The following is a 14,014-nucleotide window of genomic DNA, read 5'->3' as shown; positions in this document are numbered from 1 at the left end:
GCACTGTCCCCATGACTTGTCCGGACTTGTCCTACCTGCCTATCTCCTTTTCCACCTATCCACTCCACCCTCTCCTCCCTGACCGATCACCTTCATCCCCTCTCCCACTCACCCATTGTACTCTATGCTACTTTCTCCCCACCCCCACTCTCCTCTAGCTTATCTCTCCACGCTTCAGGCTCACTGCCTTTATTCCTGATGAAGGGCTTTTGACCGAAACGTCGATTTCACTGCTCTTTGGATGCTGCCTGAACTGCTGTGCTCTTCCAGCACCACTGATCCAGAACACGAACAGACTGTCAATCAGACAGCTTTGTTCAAACCAGAATTGATTTGAAAACAATTTAAATCATTTTCTTCATTCTAATATCAACTTTAGCTAAATAATCAAAACCAGGTCCATCACAAGTTCCATATATGCTTTGCTTGTTCTAAGATTGATGCAAATATCCATTATCCTGAAATATTTGCAAGAATTTGAAAAAAAAAACTCAAAAAACATTTTGCCCACTTCATCGGCTTTTCACGTTTTTTTTACAATTACAGGTATCCCCTGCTATCCAAAAGTACAGCGTTCCTATTAAACCTTTCCTAAGCCGAAATGGCATTAAGCAAAGAAGCATTAATTTATCTTGGAAAAATTTTGCTTTTTTTTGTAAAAGCAAAAATCCTTTTAGGATTTCTTTCAGTTCGCGCAAACAGTTACGAATGTAGATCTTTTGTAAAAGTGAAGTGGTGTAAAGCAAACTTTTGAAAAATGGGGGATACTTGTAATATTATATTTCAAGAACATTTCAACAAATAAAATTCAAAGAAGTTTTTAAAAATGTATTCTAAAGCATAATGTATTCATATGAGGTTATAAATATATACCTTAAAGATGTTTTGATATGTTAGTAAACTCATTTGCCCCAAAGACAGCAAACAATAAGCAATTCATTAGCTTGTTCTGGAAATCAATAAACATTTCACACTTATTGTATTGGCAAGTCTTTGATTCTCTTATGGTTGTGAAAAAAGAATGATAAAATACAGAGATATCCAAAGGGAAACTTGCAAAGTGTTAAAAGAAGAGGCGAAGAGGGCTTTGGTTGCATCAGAGAGGAGAAATACTGGTGTGTTGTTAAAGGTTATCTTTTTTAAATAAAGTCAGATAACGTATTGATGTGAAGAAGCAAACATGTCATTTGTCAAGTATAGCTACCTGAAGATAAATCATTCAAACTGAAATAAGTGATTCTAATTATAATTGACATACAACCATTTTATTTTGTTTTACTTATCTTACCAAGTATTTTCTTGGCCAACCTTCTGAGATATGAAAGCAGCACATGTGTGTAAGGCACATATATTGTATTCGAACTACAAGGTAACAGGAGTATTATACTTTTATCTATGATTTGATTTAATTTATTATTGACACATGTACCAAGATACACAGTGAAAAGTATTGTTTTGTGAGTTAATCAGGCAAATCATACCTTACATAAGTACAACAGGGTAATAGAACAGAATGCAGAATATAGTGTTACAGGTGCAGAGAAAGATCAACTCTGATGTACAAGAGGTCCGTTCATACATCTGAATAACAGCGGGGAAGAAGCTGTTCTTAAATCTGTTGGTACCTCTTTTTCAAACTTTTGTATCTACTGCCTGTTGGAAGAGGATGGAAGAGAGTATAACCGGGGTGGGAGGGAACTTGATTATGTTTGCTGCTTTCCCGAGGCAGTGGGAAGTATAGACGGAGTCAATGGAAGGAAGGCTGGTTTTCATGATGGACTGGACCACGTTCACAACTCTCTGTAATTTCTTGCAGTCTTGGACAGAGCAGTTGCCATACCAAACTGTGATGCATCTATAAAAATTCCATGATACATCTATAAAAATTTGTAAGAGTCATTGTGGAGTCATATGCTATCCTGAGTAGCAACCAAACGCATTATCACACAACTCAGTGAATAAGCAATAAAGATTAATGTTGTTATTTTGTTTCCATCAATTAATCTGCTGTTTGCTTCTATTTACTTATTCATGGTCTCATTAATATTGATAGCTACAGGATGACTGAGAATATATTGCAAAAGAATTTCTGTACAAGAAGGTTAAAGCAATCTTGTGCCTTTTTCAACGTTACATTGAATCATTAATCTAACAACATAATTTATATTTTTAAATTGGAGTTTTTTTTTTATTTTGAAATGTCCTTGAAAAAAAATTCTTAGACTTTTCTAACAGCTGCTAATGGTTTTTTAAGTATCAAAACACTTTACAGTAAAAAACACATTTATTAAATGTATTAATTCAGAAGAATTATTTTCCTATTATTTTGATTTACCTACAGCTACAATACATATTGTATCATAAGAGTAATTAATGCAAAGATTCATAGGAATTGCCAAGGAAGATAGCTGACTCGGTTAACGTGACTTCAATGTTACACTCTAATATTAAATATTGATAAATATATTTTGAATTTAAAAGCGAAAGTACATTGAACTGCATTAGGAATAAGCAGTAAAATTAAATTTGTGCTGGGTGAAAGGTGATCAATTCATAAATATCTAAAATTTTAATCAGTTTGGTCTTGCTTCCCGTTTGAAGCAAACTGCAGTTGGCTAACATCAATGGAGGAAGTTAACATTTTAAACTGCTTCAGACAGTCAATATTAAAGGGTGAGCAAACTTTTTAATAAAACCAGAGCAGAGTAGGAGGAAAACACCAGAGGTTTAAAAGAAAAACTGTATGAAAGGATGGACAGAACAACCTTAAACCATAATATAGAAAGAAGCATTATACAAGTTACATTTGAAAAACAAAGTATGCATAAGGATCCAAGATAGTGAAAGGTGCACCCAAAGCAGAAGCAAACTTGATATGAGATATTACAATCCGTAAAGAGTTTTGAAATAAAATAGGAAATGCTGATAAAACAGTGAGGTATGAAAAGAGAAAGATAAAAAGAATTGGATAACTTCAAGGGAATAAGATCCCCCACTACAATTATACAGTTCACTTCAAGTATCAAACTTTCCCCCCCTCCCCTCCTTAGGAGGTTACTGATGAACCGAAAGTGATGGAGCCTATGTAATGGGGTGAGAATTCTTCTCTGTCTTGTGCCAAGGGTTTGTTTCCATTGTGATTGATAATAGTTCCAATAAAAAGATGCAAATGAAAGTTGACCTTTCGCTTATAATCAATTGTTTATTTTACTTCCTGTTTCATAGTGGTGTTTGCACCAAATATCTTGCCAATTGTAGGCAGAACATCTGGTTCTTCAAAATTTCCTTCTTCAGGTAAACCAACCTTATGCATCAGAGAATGCTGCTGTTATTCAAGGGCAAATTGCCTTCCCACTTCTTCACCAATATTCCAATTGTGGATTCTCATATTCCATGTTCAATGAATTTGCATCCAATTATATTCATGCCTGTTAAACCAATACCGGCAAGAATATTGTCAATTAAATTTGCAAGACAGTTTTGGCCTATTGCCCTTTATCCTTAAAAGAAAGTTTTACCCCCTTAAATTCGAGAAAGTTAAATAGTTAATGAATCAAGGGAATTCTGACACCAACACCCTATATTTTCTTTACACCAATGGGAATGTGGTACACAGTGTCATTAATCAAAAGAATGCAAATATCTACACTTGTTCTCTCCAGTCTGCAATGGGCTTTGCTTCTAATTAGCTGCATTGTGCAGATTTAAACAGCAATATGATCACCAACCAGAAACATCCACCAGAGACAAGGTCCTTTCCATAATAAGCCATAAATCAAGATGAATTCAGAGGTAGATCTAATTGAATTATAATAGTCATATAGATTTAAGTGAATTTTAAATTCAAAGTAAACAAATAGAAGTAACTTAACGTTGTTCAAAGGCTGACAAATCTTAACAGTAGAAATCCTGTGTGACCAGACGAGACTTAAGCTCTTCTTGAATTTACTCAAGTGCTCAGTTTGTCTTTCATTCCAGACATGGGATCATCATTCTATTTTGACCTCTACACTTTCTTGTTAATTTCTTTCTCCCCTCCTTCCAGGATTCTATCTCCCATATCATCCCTCCTTTCACAACTCCCCTCTCAGATACTGTGCCCTTGCAATTCTCTCCCCATCCCCCTCATTTGATGTTCCTGCTTTTTCTCCATCCTCCAAGGCATGACGCCAAGATAAGCAACATTTTCACTCTGTGCCTTTCTTGTCATTCTCTAGCAGAGTCATCAAAGCACTCAGCGTTGACTTATTATGAACAGAAATCCAAATTGCCTCATCCCATTCTATCTTCAAAATCTTTTTGAAGCTAACTATGTCAATCTCCTTCCTGTCTAACTCATCTCTCCCACTGCTGACCATGTGAAATTTCTCAGTGGATCTGCTCTCATCCCCTCTCTATAAATCTCTCTCCAGAAGGTCTACTTACTTACAAACAGGATCCTTGCCATCCATGAATTTATTATGGGTGATTGCATCAACATCATGGACTAAGTATCTGTCAATTTGTGATCCTGTCTCCATATTGGCAGTGTCCGTCCACAGTACTGTCATCCCAAGGACGTTGACACAGTTATAACATTGACAAAACCTACAGAAGCAGGCCTGAGATAGCAATGGAGATGAATGAATATTGGAGCCTGCAGCTAAGTAAGCTCTCCTCTGTCCACTAGGACACCAGCCAATCCCTCAAAGTGTTTCTAAAACCCATTATCCTCACCTCTTTCCCCAATCCACCATCTACAACCCAAACCTCCTCCATACCACGCATATCCCATCCACTAACCTCATTTCCCTCTATACCACCCATGTTCCCTCGACATATTCAATTCCTCCTCTATAACACATATGCTTCTCCATGCTATCATTTGCTCTCAAGACAACCCATGCCACCTCTACACTTCCCATGCAATCTTCATAGCCACTTGTCCATTGTTCACCAGGTAAAGAACCACAAAACCCTATAATATTACTGTAAAATCTTTGAAATGCTTGAAAAACTACTAAATTAAACAAAATTCATTCAGAAATCATTTTTATGAGCTATGGCGAGTATTGCATTTCTTTGAAATGGATTTATAATCAATGCTTTTTTATTTTGATAGGTTTATGAACATTTCACAAATTTCCCACTTTTTTCTGTGGCTGATGTATTCTGCCCATAGTAGATCATGGAAGAGTGCTTCAAAGGCTCACCAGATATCTTTGTTTTATGTCAAGCTGAAAATAATTCTCTGTTTCCAAATGGCACATTGAAGCCAAGTTTCCAATAATTCTGAAATGGGGGAGAGCTGTGTATTCATTGGATCAAGGAGTCTAATGTATGTGGATAAACACATAATGCTGGTCAATTTGATTGTCACTTGTCTTTTACTGATAGAACCCTATGATCAATACATTAAAAACATTTTCATATTTCATACAGTATAATAATCGAAGTTGACAAAAAAAAGTTCCTTGCTCTACAAGATGATTTCCCCCAGATTCTCTTTTTTGAGACAACGTGAAGTGCGTATTTTATGAATATCGACCCAATTCTATTAAGCAGTGAGGGAGGAGATCAAAAATATTCTCCTCTGCAATGGAGTAGGGAGGTTTGTTGAGTGTAGAGTCACTGTCACTTATCAAAGGCCAATAAAAATCTCATATAGTGGAAAATGGGGCAGCAATTGCAGAAACGTGATCCTACTCAGCATTTTTAAAATCTCTCTTTTTCTATTCTAATACATGCAGACGCATGAGAATTTAAGCCCATGGTCTTAGTGGACTTTACCCTTAATGTAGCCTCTCCACTGGGTACATTTTCAACCACTTGTCCCATTAGAACAGCAGTTTGGCCGTTATCATCAGATTAAACTTTCACCTGACCCTTACTCCGCTGTAATTTTCTTTATCCATGAACGTCTTGTTATGGATCAGGCCAAACCCTCTTAAATGTATTCAAAACATTGTTTAGACTGTAACATTTTCTTATTTTAAAGTTAAGTGTAAGTTGTTGCGTTCTAAATGCATTTCATTTTGTCAAACTATATTTGGTTAAGCAAAACAGACTTTATTTTTACATTATGGTTAAAATACAGACAAAATTTTAAAAAATGAATTAGCTTCAGTGTTTAGTGCTTAACAAAATAATAGATATATTAACTGCTACTAATTAACTGTTCTAATATAATAACATCTCATAAACACACCCTTGGCAAAGGCAAATTCAATAAAACAGCTTCTACATCCAACTTCAAAATGCCAACAGTTGCTGAGAAACTAAAACTAAAAATCCTGGTTCTGTGGGAGCTTGGCCCACCCTTTCAGGCTGCTTCTATTGTTCCAACTTTAAAAAAAACTCAAGGCTTCACAAGCTGTTTACTGGATTCAAATAGACAGCTCAATGCCTCTGTCTTAAAAACCTATCTTCAAAAAAAAGGACAAAATATACCTCTTAAAGCCAAAATATTGTCACAATCTCACTTTCTTCCAGCTCTCTCATCCTTCTTTCACAAAATCATTATCTACTACCTTCACATGTATGATAAATACTGAAACGTCTTCATTATTCCTCATTAGTGTCTGTATTGAAAGACTTTTCATACTTGGAGTTTTTGACCTTAACTCATTAATTTTCTCTTTCCTCTGAGTTTACTGTGCTTTGTTCTCCCTAAGTCTCTCCCTTGGTTAACCATATTCGCAACCACTCATTTGACCTTGCCATGTTACATGGTGTTGATTATCCAGTCATAGCATTTACAGATAAAACTAACTCTGATCACTTCTTTGCATCGCACTAGACCAACAGCTGGTATATCTCTACCTCTTTTTGTGTCCACCCCTGGAAAATCCTACCAGCAATTCAGTACAATGGCAATTTTAAAATCAAAGACATTTAGCTTTTGGTTTTCCACTTGCCACAACACTTATGCAGCTGCTGATTTACTCAAACATGCTCCTCCTTTTAGGTCCTAATTATTATTATTATTATATTATATATTGTTTCTCTCACCCTAACCATTTCCCACTACACCCTTAATCAATGGGATGCAGACTGATCAAAAATAGTAATGTGGGCACAGTTAGGACACTCTTACATTGAAAGAATCACATGAGTACATGGACATGAGCACATAAAGAAGATAGGTTAGGTGTATCTGTCAGTACCATGTATAGTAGTATTTCATTTTAATGTATAATAAAATACTGTTACTTTGAAGTCTCAGTTCTTGACTTTGTCTTCTCCTTACAGACTGCAAAGAACCTGAACTTACAATGTGGCTTCAAACCACAAGAAAAAAAAGGTTCACACCTGGTTTAGCCATGTACTGCCAGATCTGACCGGACCATATAGAACACTATCAGGTCCTACTCTCATCTGCTGAAATTGCTCTACATTCCAAGATCACCCTGGCAGATAAACAGAATCTCCAATTATTTTTCTCTTCAGTGAGCAATGTTTACACACCTCTCTGGCCTGTCCTATCCACATTCACCTACCAGTCCAAGCAGTTCATGGACCCCTTTGTTGCATCAGCTTAGCTGCCTCTGTCCTATCTCTCCCTTCTCCTAGCCCATCTGGCACAAAATTTCTCTTCTCATCCCCCTGAGTTCACATCTTTCCAATTTCTCTGCCATGCCCTGACTAAGCACATTGTGCGCATGACACCTTTCTCCTGCTTCCTCCATCTAATTTCTAATAAACTGTTGACTATTGAACTTTCCCCCTTGGTCCATATGTTAGCTATGTGACCCTCTTTCCTTTACATCTGCTATCTTCATCCTTCTCTTCAAAAATGTAACTGTAGACAACACCATCCTTGCAAAGGACCATCTTATCTCCAATCTTCCTTTCCTCTCCAAAGTCCTTGAGCATTGTTATCTCCCAAATTTGTCCCCATCTTTTCCAGAACTCCATGTTCGAATCCTTCCAATTGTGTTTCTGTCGCAAACTGGCTCTTACCAAAATCTCAAACGTGTGACTGTGATAAAGGTAAAATTTCCCTCCTTGTCCTTCTCGATCTGCTTGCAGTCTTTAAAATGATTGACTACATTATCCATCTCCAGTTCCTCTCCATCATTGTTGAGTGGGATAGGACTGCTCTCACCTACTTTCAATCCTACCTATTGAATTGTAGCCAGAGAATAATTTCCAATGGTTTCTCTTCCTAATAGCTCTGATGTCCCCAGGGATCTATCCTTGGTTCCCTCGTATTTCTTACCTATGTCCTACCTCTTACTAACAAATATGGTGTCAGTTTTCTAATGTGTACTGGTGATCCCCATTTCAACCTCACAAAGAACCTTTCATGGCTCAATGTTTCTAAGCAATCTAATATCCAGTAGAAATTTCATCTAATTAATTGTTGGGTAAACTTAAGTAACTGTTTTCAGTTCCTTTTCTCTCTCTACCTACAAACTCTCTCTCTGTGGCAAAGGTCTGAAATTAAGCCATATTCACAACCTGGTGTATGTTCAACCCCAATATGAGTTCCAACCTCATTTTCATGTAATCACTAAGAATTTCTATTTCTACCTCCTTGATTTTGTCTGACTTTGTTCCTGTTCCAGCTCATCTGATCCTGAAAAGCACATTCCTGCCTTTGTTACTGCATTATTCTAAAATATTCCTGGATGGTTCTTCCAGATTTTACCTTCTGTAACCATAAGGTGATCCATAAAAGTCATTGTCCACGTCCACCGGAATGGGTTCGGTTATCACCCATGTTCATAGTCACCTACATTGAATTCCATCAAGCAACATTTTGATTTTGACATTCTTATCTCCCTTGCTTTCAAATCTTCCATGGTCTCACCCCAAATCTTGGTAATCTCCTGAGCCTCACACCCACCGAGACATGTGCAATCTTTTAGTTCTGGCCTACTGAACATTGCCAGTTTCAATCATTCGAGCACCTTTGGCTGTACCTTCAGTTGCTTAAGTCCTACGCTTAGGGATAACCTTCCTACACTTCTCTGCTTCCATACTTCCTCAATATCTCTTTGACCAAATTTCCTATATCTTGATTTAATTTCCCTTTATGCCACTCAATGGCTTGTTTTATTCTATGTGAAGGACACTGAGATGTTTATTACATTAAAGGTATTACCTCAACAAAAGTTACTGTTGTTTCTGAAGGCAGGGCTGAATAAAGCCACCAAGTTAGCGCAATATTTCTTTCTTAAACTGACAAAGTAAAATTTATTGAAGTCAATAAATTTCCAGTCAGTTCCCATATCATTCAATAACCTTTGTGTGAGATAGACTAGAAAATCAAATTTAATGGAAAAAGTGCAGTATCTACATATGACGAAACTCACTTTAAAATCCAGCCAGCTATTAAATTATAATGTTTATTGCATTGGAAAGTAATTTCCTTTTAAGCTCAAGATTCCATTTAACTTCAAACATTATCTGTTTAAAGAATCGTCTACTGCTTTGATTTATATTATTGCAAGCAAGAACTATTTCTTAAGGATGCACTGGCAATATATATTCTATTCAATCATATGTACCTTGTAAAACACCATTGCTAGATATGTGGCCCAAACACATGTTTTTTAAAATATTTCTACACCTTGTCAAAGTGCAGGGTGTTGGAGACCATCTTTCTATAATGTTTGATAACATCAAGCACTCTTCAGCCAACTATAAAATGGATCAAACACAAAGAACTATTCTCCCTACATTGCATTAATCTTTGCTTAGAAGAAGAACTCTGGAATTTCTCACATAGCTATTCTAATGAACCTTTCAGAGCATCAAAGTCAACTTAATGCAGTTCAGACCCAAATGAAGTTTTGCTCAGTGGGGTTACATCCAGTCAGGTATGGATCGGGAAAGTACAAAATATTTTGTGTAAGGGGAGGCAATGACCTAGTGGTATTATTGCTTGAATGTTAATCCAGAAACTCAGCTAAGATTCTGGGGACCCAACTTCAAATCTTGCTATGGCAATTGGTGGATTTGAATTCAACACAGAATCTGGAGTTCAGCATCTAATGATGACCATCAAACCATGAATTGTTAATTGCTGGAAAAACCATCTGGTTCACTAATGCCCTTTAGGAAAGGAAATCTGCCATTCTTACCTGGTCTGTGTTCTTCCAGCCTCCTGCCTATCTACTTTGGATTCCAGCATTTGCAAGTTTTTTTGTCTCTATTCTTACCTGGTTTGGCCTACATGTGACTCCAGACCCACAGCAATGTGATTGACTCTTAACTACTCTCTGGGTAATTAGGGATGGGCAATAAAAGCTGGCCTAGCCAGAGATGCCCACATCCTGTGAGTGAACGAAAAAGACAGTAAATAAAGTGTTGAAAATTTCAACAGATCAGGCCGCATCTGTGCAGAGAAGCTGGTTTAACACTTCAAATTGGAATCATAGAGAAATAGAAATGTCAGTGTTTTTGAGCTACAGGAAGGGAGTTTTGGGGGGCAGAAGGAGGAGGAAGAAGAAAGATGAAAATGATAGAGTGGAGACCAAGGGAGATTATATAACAAAAGATTTAATGATAGATTCAGAAAAGAGAATGAATATAGTGAGGAAATAAAAGTTGTGTTCAAATAAGGCATGGATTGATACATACAAAGCATTTGAATGCAATGATAAAAAATGAAACAAGATGAAAATCAGCCCAACAAACAAAAAGGGGGAAAACGTGCATGGAACAAGACAGAACAGAGCTAGACATATATGCTTGCAGAACTTGATGCTGCATTGAGCATCATTGGAACATTGTAACAGACCATGGTCAGAAAGGTCAGCAGTGGAGCCATATGGAGAATGAAAGTAAGAAGCAAATGGATGGTCAAACTCATGCTTGCAGACAGAATGGAGGTATTCCATTAGGCGGCCACCCAGATGTTTGATCTCTTCCACTTTGCAGAAAATCAAATTGTATCTGGCAAATGCTGGATTATATATTGGAAGAGTTTTACGCTGAAGGAATATTTGTGAGAATGGAAGCAGTTAAATGGCAAGTGTAGCATCTCCTTTACTTGGACAGATTGATGCCATACAGGAAAAGAGAGGGTGTTGTGTTTGAGGAGTACATCCTGGTGTTGCAGAAGAAATGGTCTTTATGGAATGCCGAAATTGGGTGTAAGGGAATAAGTATTTGGTGATAGAATCATGCTGAAGTTGGCAGTGATGAGGGAAGATGACCTGTTGAATACACGGGCTGTTGGGATGGAAGGTGAGGACAAGGGGAACCATATTATCTTCCTAAGTTTGGAAAATAAACTTTTATAGCATTTATAAACCACCCTTAATTGCCCAGAGGACAGTAAGAGTCAACTACACTGCTGTGCGGTTTGAATCACATGGAGGCCAGACCTGGTAAAATGGCAGATTTTCTTCCCTAAAGAATATTAGTGAACCAGATTTTATGTTCTAACAAGCAACAATGGTTTCATGGTATCATTAGACCCTTAATTCTGGACTCTTTATCTGTCTTGGTGGGATTTCAACCCAGATCCCCAGAACATTAGTTGAGTTTCTGAATTAATAATATGATAATACTACTAGGCCCATTGCCTTCCCATTGTATGAGACCATGGATCTGAATGAGTTAATGCTCATGTTACATTGAACTCTATCCAATCTGATGTCACATAGTTTAGGTGTAAATAGTTAAGTACTGTACGAGTGTCTGATGGGAGATGTCTTCTGTTCAGTTCCAGAAAACCCTTTGTAATTGTTCCGAGCAAGTTAATTTAAACTGTGCCAGCAGCAAAGAGGCGGTTTCAGCATTCTCAAGACAAACCCTCACCAAGAAATGGTGAAGAGATGCAAGAATAACAGGTGAGCTCAGGAAAGAGGAAAATCCAGCCAGATTGACAAAAGGACAGAGGCCTTATGGTGAAGACAACATTTTGGGGAGCAAGGGAGGCTCCAGGAGTGAAGTCACACAAAAGAAAGAGGAGAAGAAACGTTACAAAAATAGTGTAAAGTTCAGAAAGGGTGACAAGGAGATATTCTCACGTCTCAATAATGAGCTATCACTACATATACATATACTCCATAATGCACAGATGCAAGGGGTAGTGAAATGCCCAGCTGCAGAGGCTGCAGTATCAGGCAAGTTTCAGAACTTATTTAAGATGAAAGAAAGGAAACTTGGGCAAATAGTTGAACAAAAGAAGAAAAGTAAAAAGGAACTTAATATTTAAAAAGGCCAGTACTCTTCAATGAAACCATAATTTTGATGAGAAAATTTCTAAAGGCCACAGTCAAAGAACTTATTTAAAAAGCTGTACAGAAGAAAATTGCGTTGCCTTGTGTTTTAGTTCATTAAAAGTGAAAAAATATAAACTTTATCCATGAAGGAGTGAGAAAATTCAATTTTAATGCAAAAAGTGAGAAATCCTGAAAAATGACGAGAAGCCAGAATTTTGATTGTTAAAAATGGTGGAAAAAAATAAGCAGAAAAGAGAGCATTACAATGAATCAGAATTGAAAAACTTGAAAGCAGTAAATCGTTACAGAACAACCAGTTCACAGAATGTATAACCAAAATAGAAACTTCTGGTGAAACTCAGAAGGCCTGACAGCATCTGTGGGAAGAAAGCAAAATCAATATTTCGAATCGGGTGACTCTTCACAGAACCACACTCAAAATGTTAACTCTGTTTTCTTCCCACAAATGCTGCCAGGCCTATAAGTTTTGCCAGCAATTTCTGTTTCGTGTTTCAGATCTCTAGCATTTGCAGTTATTTGTTTTATTATAACAGAATATAGAAGCTTTACTAAAGAATTAAATGCAGTAATGTGAGAATAGAGTTCAAAGATGAAGAAATTACCACAACTTTGCTGTACTAACAGGTGCATTGATTTTTGAACACAGAGTCGCATAGACTGGTGGTGAAGAAGGCATTTAGTACACTTGTCTTCACTGGTCAAAACAGTGAGTGTAGGAATTGGGACATCATGTTTGGGAAATCCACAGATGCCTAACAGACAAACAATGCGATGAGGTCATGCCACAGCCTAACTCACTACCATAGAACATAGAACATAGAACAATACAGCACAGAACAGGCCCTTCGGCCCACGACGTTGTGCCGAACATTTGTCCTAGCTATAGCACCCATCCATGTACCTATCCAATTGCCGCTTAAAGGTCAGCAAAGATTCTGACTCTACCACTCCCACAGGCAGCGCATTCCATGCCCCCACCACTCTCTGGGTAAAGAACCCACCCCTGACATCTCCCCTATACCTTCCACCCTTCACCTTAAATTTATGTCCCCTTGTAACACTCTGTTGCACCCGGGGAAAAAGTTTCTGACTGTCTACTCTATCTATTCCTCTGATCATCTTATAAACCTCTATCAAGTCACCCCTCATCCTTCGCCGTTCCAACGAGAAAAGGCCGAGAACTCTCAACCGATCCTCGTACGACTTCCTCTCCATTCCAGGCAACATCCTGGTAAATCTTCTCTGCACCCTCTCCAAAGCTTCCACATCTTTCCTAAAGTGAGGCGACCAGAACTGCACACAGTACTCCAACTGTGGCCTAACCAAAGTCCTGTACAGCTGCAACATCACTTCACAACTCTTGAATTCAATCCCTCTGCTAATGAACGATAATACTCCATAGGCCTTCTTACAAACTCTATCCACCTGAGTGGCAACCTTCAAAGATCTATGTACATAGACCCCAAGATCCCTCTGTTCCTCCACCTGACTAAGAACCCTACCATTAACCCTGTATTCCGCATACTTATTTGTTCTTCCAAAATGGACAACCTCACACGTGGCAGGGTTGAACTCCATCTGCCACTCCTCAGCCCAGCTCTGCATCATATCTAAGTCCCTCTGCAGCCGACAACAGCCCTCCTCACTGTCCACAACTCCACCTATCTTCGTATCATCTGCAAATTTACTGACCCACCCTTCGACTCCCTCATCTAAGTCATTAATAAAAATTACAAACAGCAGAGGACCCAGAACTGATCCCTGCGGAACTCCACTTGTAACTGGGCTCCAGGCTGAATATTTACCATCTACCACCACTCTCTGACTTCAAC

General features: G+C 37.9%; 1 protein-coding gene across 2 annotated transcripts in view; it reads right to left on the bottom strand.

The window, feature by feature from the left end:
• ccdc85a (coiled-coil domain containing 85A) overlaps positions 1-14,014 on the bottom strand; it is a 713,177-nt gene that overhangs the window by 72,184 nt on the left and 626,979 nt on the right. Inside the window, exon 3 of one of the 2 annotated variants that reach the window (XM_043696031.1) lies at positions 3,390-3,428. The exons of the other annotated variant lie outside the window; for it this stretch is intronic. Coding sequence (XP_043551966.1) covers positions 3,423-3,428 — 6 coding nt within the window. The 3' untranslated portion in view covers positions 3,390-3,422. Of the gene's footprint in view, positions 1-3,389; positions 3,429-14,014 lie in introns of those variants that run through there. 2 annotated transcript variants of the gene reach the window in all.

Source organism: Chiloscyllium plagiosum, chromosome 9 (genome assembly GCF_004010195.1).
Source record: "Chiloscyllium plagiosum isolate BGI_BamShark_2017 chromosome 9, ASM401019v2, whole genome shotgun sequence".
Classification (NCBI taxonomy): Eukaryota; Metazoa; Chordata; class Chondrichthyes; order Orectolobiformes; family Hemiscylliidae; genus Chiloscyllium; species Chiloscyllium plagiosum.
Note: the sequence above shows the minus strand (reverse complement) of the source record. Positions and strands in the feature narration are given on the sequence as shown.